Here is an 18,168-nt window from a genome sequence, read left to right on the forward strand (position 1 = left end):
CTCTTTTTTATTCTACATCCATAATTTCCACTAATCTGTCCTCCACCTTGTTTAGTTTATTTGTTCTTCTGCCTACTGTATTCTGCTGTTGGCTGCTTCTAGTGAGTTTTTTATTTCACTTATTGTATTTTGCATCTCTTCTTGTTTAAGTTTTATATCTTGTATCTCTTTGCTAAGTGTTTCCTGTAAGTTATCTATCTTTGCCTCCAGTTTATTTCCAATGTCTTGCATCATCTTCAGCATCAACAATCTAAAGTCTTTTTCCTGGAGGCTAAGAATCTCCTCCTCGCTTAGCTGTTTTTCAGCTGTTTTTCTGGGGTTTTTCCTTTTCTCCTCATCTGAGTTATAGTTCTCTGTCTTTTCCTTTTTATAGGTTTTGGTGTGGTGGCCTTTTTATAGATAATAGAGTTGTAGCCTCTCGTACTTCTGATATCTGCTCCCCTTGTGGCTGAAGTTGGTACAGGGGCTTGCTGTAGGCTTCCTGATGGGAGGGGCTGATGCCTGCCCCCTGGTAGGCGGAGCTGATTCTAATCCCTCTGGTGGGTGGGGCTTAGTCTCTGGATGGGATTAGAGGCAGCTGTGTGCCTGAGGGGTCTTTAGGTAGCCTGTTTACTAAGGGGCGGGGCTTTGACCCACATGGGTTGTTGTTTGTCCTGGGGCTTCTCAGGCTGACTGACGGGTGGGGCCAGATTTTCCCAAAATGGCCACCTCCAGAGGAAGGCAGCTGCTAAATATTCCCGAGAGCTTTGCCTTCAATGTCCTTCCCTCACAACAAGCCACATTCACCCCTGTTTTCTCAGGATGTCCTCCAAGAACTACAGTCAGGTTTGACCCAGATCCCTATGGAGACCTCACTCTGCCCTGGGACCCAGTGCACGTGAAAGTCCTTGTGCACCTTTTAAGAATGGGGTCTCTTATTCCCCCAGTCCTGTGGAGCTCCTGTGCACAAGCCCCACTGGCCTTCAATGCCAGATGCTCCAGGGGCTTTTTCTCCCAGTGCCAGATCCCCGCATGTGAGGGTTTGATGTGGGGCTCAGAACTCTCACTCCTGTAGGTGAGTCTCTGTGAACCAGTTAGTTTTCAGTCTGTGGAGCTTCCCACCCGGGAGGTATGGGGTTGTTTATATCGTGAAATCGCCCCTCCTACCTCTTGATGTGGCCTCCTCTTTTTCTTCTGGAGTAGGGTATCTTTTTTAAGGTTTCCAGTCCATTTGGGTGGAGATTGCTCAGTCTTTAGTTGTGAATTTTGTTGTTTTTAGGAGAGAAGTTGAGTTCCAGTCCTTCTATTCCACCATCTTAATCCTGTCTAGAGCCACATTTTTAAAGAAATTCTTTTTATGGCTGCACCTATGGCATATGGAAATTCCCGGGCTAGGGGTCAAATCACAGCTGCAGCTGCCAGCCTATGCCACAGACACAGCAACATGGGAGCCCAGTAGCATCTGTGGCCTACACGACAGCTTGTGGCAACACTGGATCCTTAACCCACTGAGTGAGGCCAGGGAACGAACCCATATCCTCATGGTTACTATGTCATGTTCTTAACCCACTGAGCCACAATGGTAACTCCAAGATCCACATTTTAAAAAATATTTATTTTTTAAAAACCATATTATTGAGGTGTGATTGACATACAAAGGCTGTAGATATTTAATGTATATAACAATTAATTTGGGGATAAATATACACCTGTGAAACTGTTACCACCATCAAGGTCATAGACACATCCATCACCTTCCAAAATTTCCTCTCACCCTATTATCATCATCATCATCATCAACATTATTTTATGGTAAGAACACTGAACATAAAATCTACCCTCTTAGGAAGTGTGAAACATACAGTACAGTATTGTTAGCAGTAGGCACTATGCTGTTACATTAGATCATTATAACTTACTAATCTTGCATAAATGAAACTTTGCACCCTTTGACCATCACCTCCCGCTTCTCCCTCCTCTCAGCCTCTGGCAATTATCATTCTAACCTCTGCTTCTATGAGTTTGACTATTTCAGGTTCCACATATAAGAGAGATCATACTTCATTTTCTTTCTGTGTCTGACTTTTCCCCTTAACATAATGTCCTCCAGTTCCATCTGTGTTGTTGAAAATGGCAGTATTTTCTTTTTTTCTTTCTTTTTTTTAAGGCTGAATAATGTTCCATTGTATGTCTACATCATTTCTCTTTATCCATTCATCTGCTGATGGACATTTCGGTTGTTTCCATGTCTTGACTACTGTGAAAAATACTGCAGTGAACGTAGGAGTGCAGGCATCTCTCTTTGATACTTATATGAATGGTTAGACATATTGATTCTAAATTTGTACATAATTTTATAGAAAATTATATTAGGTACTATAGAAAGTTCTTCTCTTGTATTTCTTTCAATATTCCCTTTTAAAAACCTCCTTTATGATAATATCAGATAATTCTGCAGTACTGTTTTTGCACATATTTCCTCAGAATCTTCCTCAAGTTAAGAATGTGCCTTACCAATGTTTGCAGCCCTAATGTCTAGCTAGTGCAGATCTGGACAGAAGTAGGCAGTCCGTGAACATTTGTTGAATGAATTAATGTAGGGAAACATGTCTAATTGTTCCCAATTATTTCATTCTGTTATATATTCTTGGGTTCTTCAGTTTTTATGAAGAATGCATAAACCTCAATAAAATTTAAAATTTTTTCATTGTTAAAATATTTTAAAATTTAAAAATTTTATCTGTTATCTGTTTATAATTTATATACCTACTATATTTTTAGCATTATAGTTCTAGAGAGGAAAAAAGTTGTATGTTAAATGAAATTATTATAGATGCTTGAAACACAATTGAAAAGAAGTAGGCTAGTTTTTATACTGGAGAAATCTGAAAATAGTTTCTTCATGGCTACATTTGTAACCTGCATAATACTAACAACTATAAAATACTGGTGATTCTAATATGCTTTTTTGAGAACATTTCTTTATACCTATTTAGTAGTTTTTTTAATTTTAGTGATTCCCACAACTTAATGCTTCTAATCATGTGCTAAATAGTTAAATCTTTGCCAGCAAGCTCAGGACCTTGCTCATGGATGTGTATTTTTACTTGTTTCTTTCAACATTTAGATTATATGCTTCCTAAGAGTGTAGTTGAAATCTTTTGATATTGAACCATTTTTAAACCAATGGTGACACACTGAAAAGAAGATTATGTGGGAAAGACATAATGATTATAATTAAGTGAGAGAAAATAATATGTGCATGGAAAGCTGAAAAATACAATGGAGAAGAGGAGGTAGATTACGGAGACAAAAACACCTCTGGTTGAAAATCATGTATTTAATCACCCAATCTGTCCAATCTAAATGCCAAAGTATTTTTGTTGGAGAAGAGAGCTTGTAGGGGAATTATTATAGCTATATATTACTTCTGGCTGCCAGTGCTGTGTCCCTGGTCAAACTGTTGACATTTCAGAAGTCAGAAGCATCCTGTTTTAAGTCATGGCAGGTAATTCTTTATAACTTTATTTGGAGGAAAAAGAGTTGTTTGTGCCTCTTTAATTGCTGTAACCAGGCTTTCAGCCAAACTTTGTTCTTTTTTAAAATGCTGTTTATGCTGCTACTTGTGCTGGGACCAGAAAAACCAGGCTGAGGCATGGGGACGAGGGGTTCAGAGGGTTGGCAAATGAGCACTTCCGACCCCGTGTTGATTAGAAAGAAATAAGTAAGCTAGTGAATATGAGGAAAACAGAATTCCTGGGGCTTTTCAGTGAGAGAGAATGCGGAGCAAAGCATGAGGTCTCTGGAGTAAAATGAACCTGTTAATCAATCCCGCCTGTACTCTATCAGCTGCTTAATTTTAGCTTTAATTTCCTTGCCTTTAAGATGGGGCAAGTCTTGCAGGTTTGTAATCAGATGAAACTGGACATGTGTCAAGTTTCTAGCAGTTGGCCCGAAGGAGTGGGGTATGTTTGTGTTTTCTTTTTAGGGCTGTACCTGCTGCATATGGAAGTTCCCGGGTTAGGGGTCAGATTGGAGCTGCAGCTGTAGCTGCAGGACTACACCACAGACACAGCAACACAGGATCCGAGCTGCATCTGTGACCTACACCACAGCTCATGGCAACACTGGCTGCTTAACCCACTGAGCAAGGTCAGGGATTGAACCCGCATCCTCACAGAGACGATGTTGGGTTCTTAACCCACTGAGCCACAGTGGAAATGTGTGTGTTTGTATTATACAAATACTAGATTTTTCCCATTTGAGCTAGAGAGGACAGTGCTGGTCAGGCCTACATTACATTGTGTTAGGCAATCTGAGGTACAGGTATAGCTTTCCTGAGAGGGAGGCTATGATTTTGATCACTAAGATATGACTTTGCAAATAGTTCTTTCTAAATTTGATACTCATTTTTTTCATCAAATTTATATTAACATTATCATTACATGTGGAAAAAGTAAAATCATCTCTTCTGAATTAGAAAACATTTTATGAATCAAACCCAGCTTCAGAATGCCAGGAGGTTTTAGGGTGTCTTATTTTGGCAACTGTATTTTTACAAAGATGAAGCAGATGGAATATGCAGAGTTTTTTCTTTTAAATGAATTTAGCTTAAGATCTTACCACATTGGATTTGTCTGTAAATCCAAAGGCTCTGAGAATTTCTGAAATTAATCTTTGGGGCAAACTAATTAATAAAAATTCCCTATCAAATCCCATTTCTGAAAATGCTGTTGAAGGAGCCATTGTAGGTCCAAAGGGTTTAAATAAGACCCATTATCAAATTTTAATAGGGACTCTTAATTCCCTGACCTTTTTGGTTATGTGCAGTCTCCTTCTTACATGGTTTATCATATTTTTGGTACATTATCTTCCCTCCTTTGCCTTCTCTCATGAAAGATGGGGTAAGCTATTAAATAAAACATCCTATTTTTACCATTGTATCCTATGTCATTTAAGGTACTTGCTTTTGGAAGCAAGACACAGAATCTAAGTCTGGCTACAAGATTTAGGGGAGGGATTTTGCTACCGCTCACAGATTAGCTGCATAATCCAGCTTCTGGAAGAAGAGGAACCAGGAAAACAGTGGAAAGCAGAGGGTGGGTACTCACAGACTCTGAGACAATTCAGCCCTAGCAATTGTTAGCCGCTGTGTGTCTTTATTCACATTTCCAGGGCCTGACAGACTGCATTAATTAGATGCTTCATGCCAGTGGCTCAATAAATTTTGTCCAGGGGATTAGGGGCAGGTGGCTTGGGAATTACTTTGAATTGAGTGGCAGCTGCTTGTCCTGTACACACAAATGGTCTTTTTTTTACCAAGTGGACCTTGGTTTAAAAGCCCATTATGCCATAAATAGTATTATCTTTTTAATTTTTTTATTGTGCCCATGGCATGCAGAATTTCCTGGGCCAGGGTTTGAACTCTCTCCATAGCAGTGACAATGCTGAATCCTTAACTGCCAACCTTTTAATTTTTTGCCCAAGAGTTAGTTATGTTTCCCATTTGAGTTTGAAGCCATGGTTTGGGATCAGCATGTGTATGTATATATTTTTCTTTTTAATTGATGTTATATAGGAATTTAAGTTCTCAATGATTTGCAGTCATGCGTTCCTTGACTTTAGTAGTGGTGACCCCCAAGACTCAGTGTAACATGATGTAAACATGACGTGGAGTCATTCTTGGGAGGGGAGCGCTTGGAGGCTGACACAGCTTCTTAATAACTGTGAGACTTGAGGCAATTTGTATAACTGCTTGGGTGTACTAATTCTCATTTCTTCATGAGTAAAATGGACTTGATGTTACATATTTTATAAAGGTGTGTTGAGATTTTTGTGGTAATTTACATACAGCATTTGGCACCAGAAAGATATATTCTAGCTCTTTTTCATATTTTGATTTTAAATCGTTAGCAACATGATTTATTTTAGTGTGAAAACATAGTAATGGGAGTTCCCATGACGGCTCAGCAGTAGAGAACCCAACTAGTATCCATGAGGATGCAGTTTGATCCCTGGCCTGGCTCAGTAAGTTAAGGATCCAGTGTTGCTATGAGTGTAGGTCACAGATGCAGCTTGGATCCTGTTTTGCTATGGCATAGGCTGGCAGCTGTGGTTCTGACTCAACTCCTAGTCTAGGAACTTCCATATGCCATGGGTGCCGCCCTAAAAAGACAAAACACCCCCCCCCCCATAGTAATAGGATGAACTTAACAATATGATGGGGAAATAGTTAAATAATTTTGGGAAAATTTGGAGTTAAGGTCCAAGGCTTAGTTGACCTTTTAGTACCAGATGCTCCTGAATTTTTCTGTTGAAAGTAATGACAGTAATGACTACTCACAAATAATTTAACCTCCCGAAAGGCTTTCTATTATTCAAGATGCTGAGAAAGTAGAGGTGTGGATGAACGTCAGTTATCTCTATTTTGCCTTGTAATCTGCTCTCCATATTCACATTTGAATATAAAAAAATTGTCCTGGAAGTTAACAGTTTTTCAACCGTCCTAATGGAATCTCATTTTAAGTTATGACTTTGCAGGATTTAATCCTGCCTTTTTCCCCTCATCTCCATGCCATCTCCATGCCATCAGTTGGTACTAGAGTAGCTTTTAAAAGTGTAATAAGGCAATCATAGTACACTTGGTACTAGAGTAGCTTTTAAAAGTGTAATAAGGCAATCATAGTACAGTAGTTTAAGAGCACAATCTTTGAGGAAAGACTGCCCCAAGTTTGTGCACTGGATCCTCCATGGCTGACTTATAAACTTGGCTAACCCACCATTACTAGTATATAAAATCAAGACAACAATAGGGTCTATCTAATGAGGGTGTTTTGAAGAGTAAATGGATTGATGCACTTAAAAATTAACATAATGCCTGGCTCATCAACACATTTTAGTTAGATTGAGTTATTACCATATATGAGGAAATATACAAAAAAATATGTGTTTGAATATATAAAGAATTATATTTGGAATACATTTAACCTCATTTTTAGATTCTTAAAAGGATCAGAACTGGAGTTCCCATTGTGGCTTAGCAGTCATGAACCTGACTAGCATCCATGAGGATTAGGGTTCGATTCCTGGCCTCGCTCAGTGGGTTAAGGATTCAGCATTGCTGTGAGCTGTGGTGTAAGTTTCAGATGTGGTTCTGATCCTGCATTGCTGTGGCTGTGATGTAGACCACTAGCAGCTGCAGCTCTGATTCGAACTCTAGCCTGGGAACTTCCATATGCCACAGGTGTGGCCCTAAAACAAAAAAACCCAAAACCAACCGACCAAACAAAAAGGATCAGAACTATTTTCTAACTTGATGATACCTTTCCCAGGACTGGGCAGTTATTACAGTGGTTCTTTTTATATTTAAAATGTCTTTGTTATGGTCCAAAAGCAATTTAAAATCTAGCTTATTCTAACAAAGAATAGATAAGTTTTGATAACTATTTTGTAGCAATATTGCAACTCAGTAAATATTTGACTAGGATTTTTTACCTGACATGATATTCTTGCTAAAAATTATCTAGAGACAAAAAAAGGTTTGTTCATACTGATGCATAGCAGCATAATCAATTCTTATGAGCTGTTTCTTATCAATGTGAATTCATCTCCAGTTGCGCAATAATAATTTTTGTTATAAATAATGATATTAACATTCGATTTGATAACCAAACACTGTGCTGAGTGCATTATTTGCATTATTTATTTTATTAGCTCAAAATAGTTACTCTTCTCCTAATTTTACAGACGAGCAAATGGACTGAGAGGTACGTAAAAGTCACACAGTCTAGGGAAGGCAGAGATGGACCTTGACTGGCTGCAGAGTCCATTTAGAGTGGAAGAGAAGGCATCTTTAGCAAAGGTGTTGTGATACAGGCTTTGCAAAGGCATTTCCATGGTGGTGAAAGTCCTTTCATGGCCAGACATTATTATCATTGGTAAATCCATGAACACCTTGTCAAGATCTGTAAGGCTGGAGATTAAATAGAAACAAGCTTTAATTCTTATTTTTCATCACTGTATTATCTTAGTATGTTTTGTTTATATATTTGATTTAATTTTTTCATATTTTAGAGAAAGTTTTTTTAACCAAAATATGGTTGATTTACAATATTGGTTTCAGGTATACAGCGTAGTGATTCAGTATTTTTTGCAGATTCTATTCCATCATAGGTTAATAGAAGATAATGGCTATAATTCCCTGTGTTGTACAATACATCTTTGTTGCTTATCTGTACATGGTGGTTTGTATCTGTAATTCCATACCCCCAATTGTCCCTCTTCCCTTCCTCTCCCCTTTGGTAACCTTAAGTTTTTCTATAGTCTGTAAGTCTGTTTTGCATATACATTAATTTGCACTATTTTTTAGATTACACATATAAGTAATGTCATACAGAGTTTATCTTTCCCTATCTGATTTATTTCACTAAGCATAATATTCTCTAGGTCCATTTGAGATTTTGTTTTGATATTTTGTAATTTCGATCTAAACACATCCCCTGCTTCCCAGACAACAGAACAAAATCAAGGAGCTGGCCATGCACTAATGGGTTTGGTGAGATGGCATTTTATTCTCAGACCTTTGACTTTATTTGGAATTGGTATTAAATCTGTATAACATGATAATATTAGAAATTAGCTACCTAAAGTAAGATTATTTTTCCTAAAGCCAGAAACGCTTGTCTTTCTACTATTCACTCTTTTCCTTTCTTCTCTTCTTTTTTAACTGGCAAGGAAAATGGAGTGATAATACTCTGCCTTATTAATAATAAATTTAGGTTTGTTCAGTTTTAGGAAGAATAGTGAATTGGTTGTAATGTTTAAGACCTCTTTCTATCCATCCATATATATGTATCTCCTAAATTTTTTAACACTTTTGGCTGTTCAGGTGTCTTAATTGACATTTTAGAGTATTGTGACATATGCTCTCTGGGATCTAACATGCTGTGGTTTTTCTCTTTTTTCCCTTCCAGTGTCTGTATTTATGCTGAAAGTCCAGGTGAATGACATCATCAGTCGTCAGTACCTGAGTCAAGCAGTTGTAGAAGTGTTTGTAAACTACACGAAAACAAATTCCACGGTAACTAGAAACAATGGAGCAGTGTTGATAAGAGTACCCTATAAATTGGGACTCAGCTTAACCATTATTGCTTACAAAGATGGCTATGTGTTGACACATCTGCCTTGGAAGACCGGAAGAATGCCAAGTAAGCACTTAAGCAGTATTTTGCCTCCACTAAATATGAATGATTTTTTTTTTTTTCCTTTTCTCCGGGAACCTCTTGTTCTGGTAAAATGAAATTAAGACAATCTATGTGAGGGAGTTCCTGTCATGTCTCAGCAGTAATGAACCTGACAGGTGTCCTTGTGGATGAAGGTTCGGCTCCTGGCCTCAGGATCCAGCATTGCCATGAGCTGTGGTGTAGGCCGCAGATGCAGCTCAGATTTGGTGTTGCTGTGGCTGTGGTGTAGGCTGGCAGCTACAGCTCTGATTTGACATCCAGCCTGGGAACTTCCATATGCTGCGGGTGTGGCCCTAAGAGAACAAAAAAAGACTATGTGAAGCCAATATAAGGTGGTTAGAAAGAAGTGCCAGTTTGAAGAAAACTTTTTTCCTTCTACACAGGCTTTTAAGAATTCCGAGCAACAGTTCTGATCTGGTACAAAGCTTGTCTGCTTTGTGGTGAGAAGCATGGCATGGCCAAAGGATTAGTTAGAAGCAGGGTGGGCCAGGTGAAGGGCCAGATGATGAAAGGAGGTTCTCAAAAAATAAGATGAAGAGTTTAGATTTATATGATGAACACTAAAGCAGTTCTTATAAATTCTTGAGCACATAAAAATGTAAGCTGTTGAGAAACTGAATTTACTAAATTTACAGTATATAAAGAATAGGCCAACAGCAAGGCTAGAATGGATTCAGGGAGCCTGGCTAGGAAGCGGTAGTTGTGCTGGTGGACAGTGATAACAGCCTGATGCAAGAGAGGAAATGGAAAGGAGCGGTGAGATTACAAGAAGCTTACTGTGGAAAGAAGTTGTAATTATTGGGTAATCATTTCACAGTATGTACATGTAAAAATCATCACATTGTACACCTTAAACTTGCATGGTGTTAGATGTCAGTTATATCTCAATGAAGCTGTGAAAAATTGGTAGGACTTAGTTTGACTAATGGGACATTCAGGAAAATGGCCCTGCAAGGTACCAGAATACAAGTCTGATTGATTGGAAGGATGATACATTAGGTAACTGGTCTTATAAAAATTTCATTTTTTATTGTGGTGGTTCTTGTTAGGAAGTAGATATTTTATTTAGTTTCATATTGGAAACATTTGAATTATTTAAATTTAGGATGAGAAAGAATGAAAATATTCTATATATAATATCACACTCCCTCTTTTTGAAAAGCCAGGAAGAGCTACACTGAAATACTAATAGAGGTTGTTCCTGTCTTGGTGATCGTGATGACCATCATTTTCTTCTTTCCTCTCTGTATTTCTCAACTTTTCCAGAGTGGATATATATCCCATTTATAATCTGAAACTGTCTTTTTGAGTCAAAGGAAATCTGAATGTCAGCTTGAGTGAGATTCAGAAGGATTTCTCCTCAGGTTCAATGGGGAAAACTGTCAGGATTGCCCCTCATAACCTACCTGTGACTAAGAAAATCCCAGAATGGAACAGTGCCCTAATTACAATCATCTCAAGGTCCAAGCTATTACCCTACCACCTCCTCTCCAATCTAGGAAGTCCAACATTCAGTCTTAGTGTTAATGTATTCTGAATTAAAACCACCTTCACTAATAGTCCTTTTTTCCTTTTTAAGAGAAAAGGAATTACCTTACATCTGTCCATACATCAATGTATACATCTTATATTTTATCCTGTCTTTTCCAGATTTCCTTTATAGCTCTTTGAAATATCTCAAAATATTAAGTGTTCCCATGTGTGTTTTATCCTTTAGTGATTTTAGGGATATTATGTCATTTCTGTTGCTATTTCTTTTTTTTTAAATATTGATTGATTGATTGATTGTCTTTTTAGGGCCACACCTGCGGCATATGGAAGTTCCTAGGCTAGGGGTCTAATTGGAGCTACAGCTGCTGGCCTATACCACAGCCGCAGCCATGCTGGATCTGAGCCATGTCTGCAAGTTACACCACAGCTCACGGCAACGCCAGATGCTTAACCCACTGAGCGCGGCCACGGATCGAACCCGCAACTTCATGGTTCCTAGTCAGATTCATTTCCGCTGTGCCATGACAGGAACTCCGTCTGTTGATATTTCAGTACTCACATTGCATAGAGAAGAGAGATCAAACACCTCAAAACTTATTTTTCTTTTTTCTTTTTCTCTTTTTTTTTCTTTTTTGTCTTTTTTTAGGGCTGCACCCGTAGAATCTGGAAGTTCCCAGGCTAGGAGTTGAATTGGAGCTGTAGCTGCTGGTCTGCACCACAGCCACATCAACGCCAGATCTGAGATGCGTCTATGACCTATACCACAGCTCCTGGCAATGCCACATCCTTAACCAACTGAGCGGGGGTCATGGATACTAGTCAGGTTCATTACCTTTGAACCATGACAGGAACTCCAAATTTATTTTTCTCTTGCGGGACTGGTAAGCTTATTTGATTTGTTCTTGCTTATAAAATGATGGTCTTTGTCCCTGATTGATGTTTCTGATCTTGAAAGAATTAGTAATCTTCAGGCGGCCTACATTTATTCATCCCACCAGTCATTTCAGGTGCCTTCCCTTGTGGCCAGGTTTAGCTCCATTCTGCCTACCACTAAAGGTTGCCTGTGGATTACTTTTTGTGTTAAACTATTGCCTCTTCTGCCAATTCAGTCTGTTTGGTTAATCGTACTGTGTGAAGAAGAGCATTGCGCTCTTGCATGGCAAGTTAAAGACTGGATTTCCATCTTAGAGAACCTTGAATCATGGAGCCAAGAAAAAAAGTTTTTAAAAAGTATAAAAAGGAAATAAGTAACAATTATGTAGAAAAAATAGCAGAGGGTTATTCAAGTATTTTACTTGACCATATATATATGGGGTTAGAGAACATCATTAGTCACCTTGGTACAAACTACAGTATGGCATAAAGATTAGTAAAATAATAATGTCCAGTCTTCTCATTTTGTTATGTTCCTTTTTTTCCTCCATCATATTTTACATGCATTCTTCCTTTTTTTGAATTGCTTTCCCATCACACGTTTTTTTTTTTTTTTTTTTTTTAAACCGCATTTTTAGGACCTGCTAGAACAGAGCTGTATTTGTCCCAGTTTTCCCCCATGTTTAATAAAGTATTCTAATTGTGCTATATTTCACAGTATATTCATCAGTTACACTTTCACTGTTCCCGCAAAGCCAAGCAAATATATGGCTATTTGAAGACACTGTTTTAATTACTGGAAAATTAGCTGGTAAGTGCACCACTTCTTACTTAAATAGTAAGTAAATACTTAAAAGTGACTGTATTGTATAATTGCACTTCTTCACTGGTGGATCAATAGGGAATAATTGAAATCAATCAGAGATAATTAGTATTGGCTATAAGTTGATCTGATTATTTCACTATCAAACTGTAGTATATTTTTCTGTCTTTCAGAAATACTGGAAAGAACTTGCAAACTCCTTTCCAGATCATACTTCCTACTGGGCTCTAGTGGTTGGTGAAGTTGGGAAGAGGACTCAGACTTTTGGAGCCTTTCTAGTTTGCAGGGCATCTTCATTCCTGTCTCTGGCATTAATCTTGCTGCCTGTGTGGGAAAGGCCTAAGACTGGGTGTGAAGTGTCTGCTTAGCAGACATGATTTGCCCCACTTGCATTACCCAAAGGGAATACAGGAAGCCTGATGTGGGGCCTTATTTGAACCATGTCCTCCAGCCCTGCTTTACCAACCATGAAGATGATAGTTTCACCCTTGCCTCGCCTCCCTTAGCTAGTCCTTAGGGAAAACACCTGAATTTTGTGACTTTTACTGCGTTGTGTGTGTATATATATATATATATATATATATATATAAAACCTCTGTATGTGACAATAACTCGCTTTTTTTTGTTTCTTTTGGGAAATTGCTGTTTAGAACTAAAGCATAATAGGAATGACTGGTAAAGGCAGAAAACTTCCAAGTATAGTCTAATATAAGAGTCAGGGTGAAAAGAATTGTGTTTGAAATTCTCTTCATCTTCAGGATCTATTTATTTATTCCTAACTTTATTAAAAAAGAAAACCTAATATCATCATTTGGGGAAAAAGTTAAACAAGGGATTGATTAATCCTGAAGTCATTCATTGAGCAAGGCAGGAGAATCTTAGCCTTGAACTGACTTGGCTGGTGGATAGCAGAGAAGGTGAGGTAGAGCTGTGTCTGAAGGGTGAAATGTAAATAGGAACTATGTGTGTGCAGGGAGAGGCCACTTTTTATGCTGCTGAGGCCTTAGTGAAGTCAAGTTCTCCACACTCCCTTTTCAGTGTTTATTTGTTTTGGTTTTATTTTGACACATTCCTACTTCTCCCTGGCACTTCAAACCCCATCACAAATTGTCCTTTCTGCTGTATTCTGTGAAATGAATCAGAGTTAGCATGTTCACGTGCCACCCCTTTGTCACTGCACCAAGCAGTGGTGCACTCTCATCTGTCTGGACGGCACCACCCATGCCTTTGCATGTCTCCATGAGGACACTGTGAGCCCTCTTGAATTCTCAGCTCACATCCTTTTACTGCCTCATTTCCCTAAGAGGTGACCTCTTGGGAAGGCCAATTGAGAAAGGATTGATGTTTCTGAGGATGTTAAGTCTGTCCTTAATAAAGTACGCATCCTGGAGGCCCTATTGTGGTTCAGCAGTAACCAACCCAGTTAGTACACATGAGGACTTGGGTTTGATCACTGGCCTTGCTCAATGGGTTAAGGATCTGGTGTTGCCATAAGTTGTGGTGTCGGTAATGGACGCGGCTCAGATCCTGAGTTGCTGTGGTTGTGGTGAAGGCTGGCAGCTGTAGCTCCAATTTAACCCCTAGCCGGGGAACTTCCATATGCTGCAGGTGCTGCCCTAAAAAACAAAAAAAAAAAAAAAAAAAAGAAAAGTACATGTCCTCACTTATTAACTTCCAAAAAAGTTTATGTTTTTTTACCAAGATTTTATCAGGAAAGTATTAGTTTTGTATATTGGAAATATGACATATTTACACACAGGCCTAACATAAAAGGATCAGGAGAAATTGGAAATTTCAGGAATATATAAAACCTTAGAGAAGTTCAGCTAAACATTTCCTTTAGTGTACATGTTTTCAGTTGTAAAAAATATGGATTTTCATCATAATTAAGCTACACATTTTTTTAAAAAAGTTGTAGATAGTACCTGTAAGGAATCAAACAGTATTACATAGTACCCTTAAAGTAACTTAACAAGAATAATATATTACAGATGTGTTGTTTCATTCATATCCCTTAACTATTTACTTTCTAGGTACTATGTTTCTAGCTTCCTCCATACTTTTATTCATCCTAAGAATTTGTGTCTGATAATTTTTAGTTTTAATGATTTAACTGTTGAGCCTTAAATTGTTAAATATGTTGATTACAGAAAAAAATATTGTCCCTAGGCTCTCTATAAATTATAGGGTGGTTGATTCAAACTTATTAATATGAGATAATTTTATAAATTGAGTGCTTGGCATTTGAAAGATTTTTAATGCATGTTTAATTGTCTGATTGAGAATTGAACCTAGTATATGGCTTATCATCACAGATAACTTTCTGTTGCAAGTTGCTGAAAACTCTGTCCTAAATTAGCATAAGCCCAAAGGAGTACTTATTTATTACTTAAGTGATAAGTGTGTAAGAGGCTTGATCAGGGCTTCAGTTGAAGTAATTGGAAACTAGTTTTACTCTTTCCATTTCTCAACTCTTTTACTCCTTAAGCATGGTCTTAGTTTTCAAAGGAGCTCTCATTTTTGGTCACAAGATGGCTTTTATGGCTCCCAGAAATATACTTGCTCATATAAAATCTGGTGGGAAAAGCAAGTCTTTTCTCCTTGAAGTCCAAGCAAAATTCACATTGCATCTCATTAACTGTGGTTGTCACAAGATCCGTCGTTCAGCAAATCACTATGGCCAAGAGAATAATGAGATGCTTTTGACTGATTGGTTTCAGCTCATTCTGGTGTCACCATTGCCTTTACTTCTGCTACAGATATGAAACCCCCAGTGAACCACATGGATCAATGTGTGGTTCCCTGGAGTGAAGCTCAAAGGGTGAAGAAATTCTGGGCAGCAAAATCCAGTGTCTAGACTAAAGGTACCTTGTGTGATCCAGAGAAAGGGAGATTCCTTATTTATTCACACCTGAATATAAAATAATAATTGTACGAGGAGATGTTAGTAATGGTTTAGAAATAACTGCTTCCCTTGGAGAAAAATGTCCTACCCATATTGTTATGCTTAATATGCATTTATTTGTCTGTTTGCTAATGAAGTCTCCTTTTTCCAGATGCCAAATCTCAACCAAGTGTTCAGTTTTCAAAAGCCTTAATTAAACTACCTGACAACCATCACATTAGTAACGTTACAGGCTACCTTACAGTTCTACAGCAGTTTTTGAAAGTGGACAATTTTCTGTACACAACTGGAATTACTCTTAATAAGTCAGGTATTTTAAAATTTTTTTCTATTTATAAAAACATAGATCTCTTATCAAATATTATTTAGCTATTTAATATTCATTTACGTTTTGGAGGAGATGTCACTTTTGAAATAAGCATGATAAAATGTTTATAGGCAAGTATCTTTTATCCAGTGAAAGAAAGATTATACCAGAATTCTGCATACATTATTTCAAATTAATGGAAGATTTAATTTACAGAATATTTTTATCCATAGGAGGTAAAAACAAGGTATAGAAAATAGTAATGATAATTTTTTTAATTTGGAAAATTATGCAATAAAAATGGAAATTTGATTAAGAAGTTTACTTATTAGGGGTTCCGGTCGTGGTGCAACAGAAATAAATCCGACTAGGAACCACAAGGTTGTGGGTTCGATCCCTGCCCTCGCTCAGTGGTTTAAGTATCCAGCGTTGCTGTGAGCTGTGGTGTAGATCACAGGTGCAGCTCAGATCTGGCATTGCTGTGACTGTGGTGTAGGCCGGTGGCTACAGCTCCAATTAGACCCCTAACCTGGGAACCTCCATATGTCACGGGTATGGCCCTAAAAAGACAAAAAAAAAAAAAAGTTTATGTATTTTTATAATTTGACCTATTCATTCTTACCAAGTTAATCAGAAATGTCAACCATTTTTAGATATAAAAAAGTTTGGAGTAAACAATTGGAAAGTTCTCTTTTCAAATATATTTGATTTTATCTATAAGTAAAATGATAATATTGAAAAACGTGTTTTTCACATTCAACATCACTGATACACTTACATAAGGCTGTCTTGACCTAAGTTAAGGAGGTGATGGAATTTTACTTTTTCTTTTTTTTTTTTTTTTGCTTTTTAGGGCTGTATATGGAGGTTCCCAGGGGTCAAATCAGAGCTATAGCCGTAGGCCTACGCCACAGCAACACAGAATCTGAGCTGCATCTGTGACCTACATCACAGCTCACAGCAACACCAGATCCTTAACCCACCGAGCGAGGCCGGGGATCAAACCCTCAACCTCAACCTCATGGTTACTAGTCAGATTCATTTCTGCTGTGCCACAATGAGAACGCCAGAATTTTACCTTGTGTTTAATAATTAATTTATGAATAATCCCTATAAATCAGTTATCTATGCTCTGTATATCTACACTTGTTCCAACATTTCTACCACTTGTTGCAGCTAACAAATTCCTGCTTTTAAAAGCACCTTGGACAATATATAATTTCTGTGGTCTAACTTGAATCAAATTTTTGGTCCTGATCATTTGAGGCATAGTCAGAAATTAGAATCATATGCATATAGGTTGTTTAGTTGTTTTTTTAAACTTGCTGTAGCTGATACTGTTGCTGCTCCAGGCAGATGACGCTTTCTTCTATTACAAGCCTGTGTTTCCTATTGCATACATCTGTGACTCTGCCTGAGGGCATTCCCTGGTCCATGAAGAAGACTTGGCTCTCACAGTGGGCAGGTTCTCAACCAGTGACAGATAAAGAGTACATGAAAGTGTACATACCTTTTCATTAACACATCCTGTTTTGGCTTCCTTCCTTCTTCGGTATTACTCTTCCATTCCCTCAGTGAGGGGTACTTCCTCCCAAATTGTTGTTTCAGGATCTGTGTCTTGAAGGAGCCAGTTTAAGACACCTGCCAAAGTATTCCATCTCTAAGTTATAGGATGCTCAAAATAAAAGCATTACAAGAATGGTACCAAGATACACTATCACAAATCAAGTTCATGTTGCACTGGAGGGTTTTTATGAACAAGAGTCATTAGATTCAGTGGGAAGGAGTCATAATGTGCTCTGCTCTCCAGCATTTCTCTACATTAAGGGTACCATAGTTCATGTTTCATAAAGTTTATTCTCTTATATTTAACAGAGAATTTTCAATTAACCAGTGGTTGCCCTGATAACTGAAGATATATACCAGCTTCCGTGGTAACAATAATAATTCCTTTCCATGGCCTCCAAGGCCCTATGCTATTTCTAGCCCTTTCTGCCTTCCAGTCTTTTCTATTTTACACATGCCAATAGCACTTCTGATTTAGGGGTTTTGTGCTTGTTTCTTCTGCCTGGAAAGCTCTTCTCTGAGTTCTCTGCATGGATGACACTTTATCATTTGGCCACAGCTCAAATGTCTCTTCCTCCAAGAGGCAGCCTTCCTATTGGTTTGTTTTTATTTTTTTTAAATTAATTTCTTTCATTTTAATTATTTTATTTTTTTGTTTTTTGTTTTTTTGTCCTCACCTCCTGCATATGGAGGTGCCCAGGCTAGGGGTTGAATCGGAGCAGCAGATGACCAGCCTACACCATAGCCACAGAAAGGTGGGATCTGAGCCACATCTGTAACCTACACCACAGCTCACTGCAATGCTGGATCATTAACCCCCTGAGCAAGGCCAGGAATCAAACCCACATCCTCATGGATACTAGTCATTACTGTTGAGGTAAGGTTCATTACCGTTGAGCCACAATGGGAATTCCCCCAGTTTTTTTTTGTTTTTTTTTTTTTTGTTTTGTTTTTTTTCAGTTTTAAAAGTTCTGTTGAAGCA

At 38.0% G+C, this 18,168-nt stretch overlaps 1 protein-coding gene across 1 annotated transcript in view; it reads left to right on the top strand.

Moving 5' to 3' along the window:
• Positions 1–18,168, top strand: part of FAM171B (family with sequence similarity 171 member B) — a 73,785-nt gene that overhangs the window by 39,781 nt on the left and 15,836 nt on the right. Inside the window, exons 2-4 of the mRNA XM_003133530.4 lie at positions 8,952–9,185; positions 12,304–12,396; positions 15,465–15,623. Coding sequence (XP_003133578.1) covers positions 8,952–9,185; positions 12,304–12,396; positions 15,465–15,623 — 486 coding nt within the window. The remainder of the gene's footprint in view (positions 1–8,951; positions 9,186–12,303; positions 12,397–15,464; positions 15,624–18,168) is intronic.

This window comes from Sus scrofa, chromosome 15 (genome assembly GCF_000003025.6).
Source record: "Sus scrofa isolate TJ Tabasco breed Duroc chromosome 15, Sscrofa11.1, whole genome shotgun sequence".
Lineage (NCBI taxonomy): Eukaryota > Metazoa > Chordata > Mammalia > Artiodactyla > Suidae > Sus > Sus scrofa.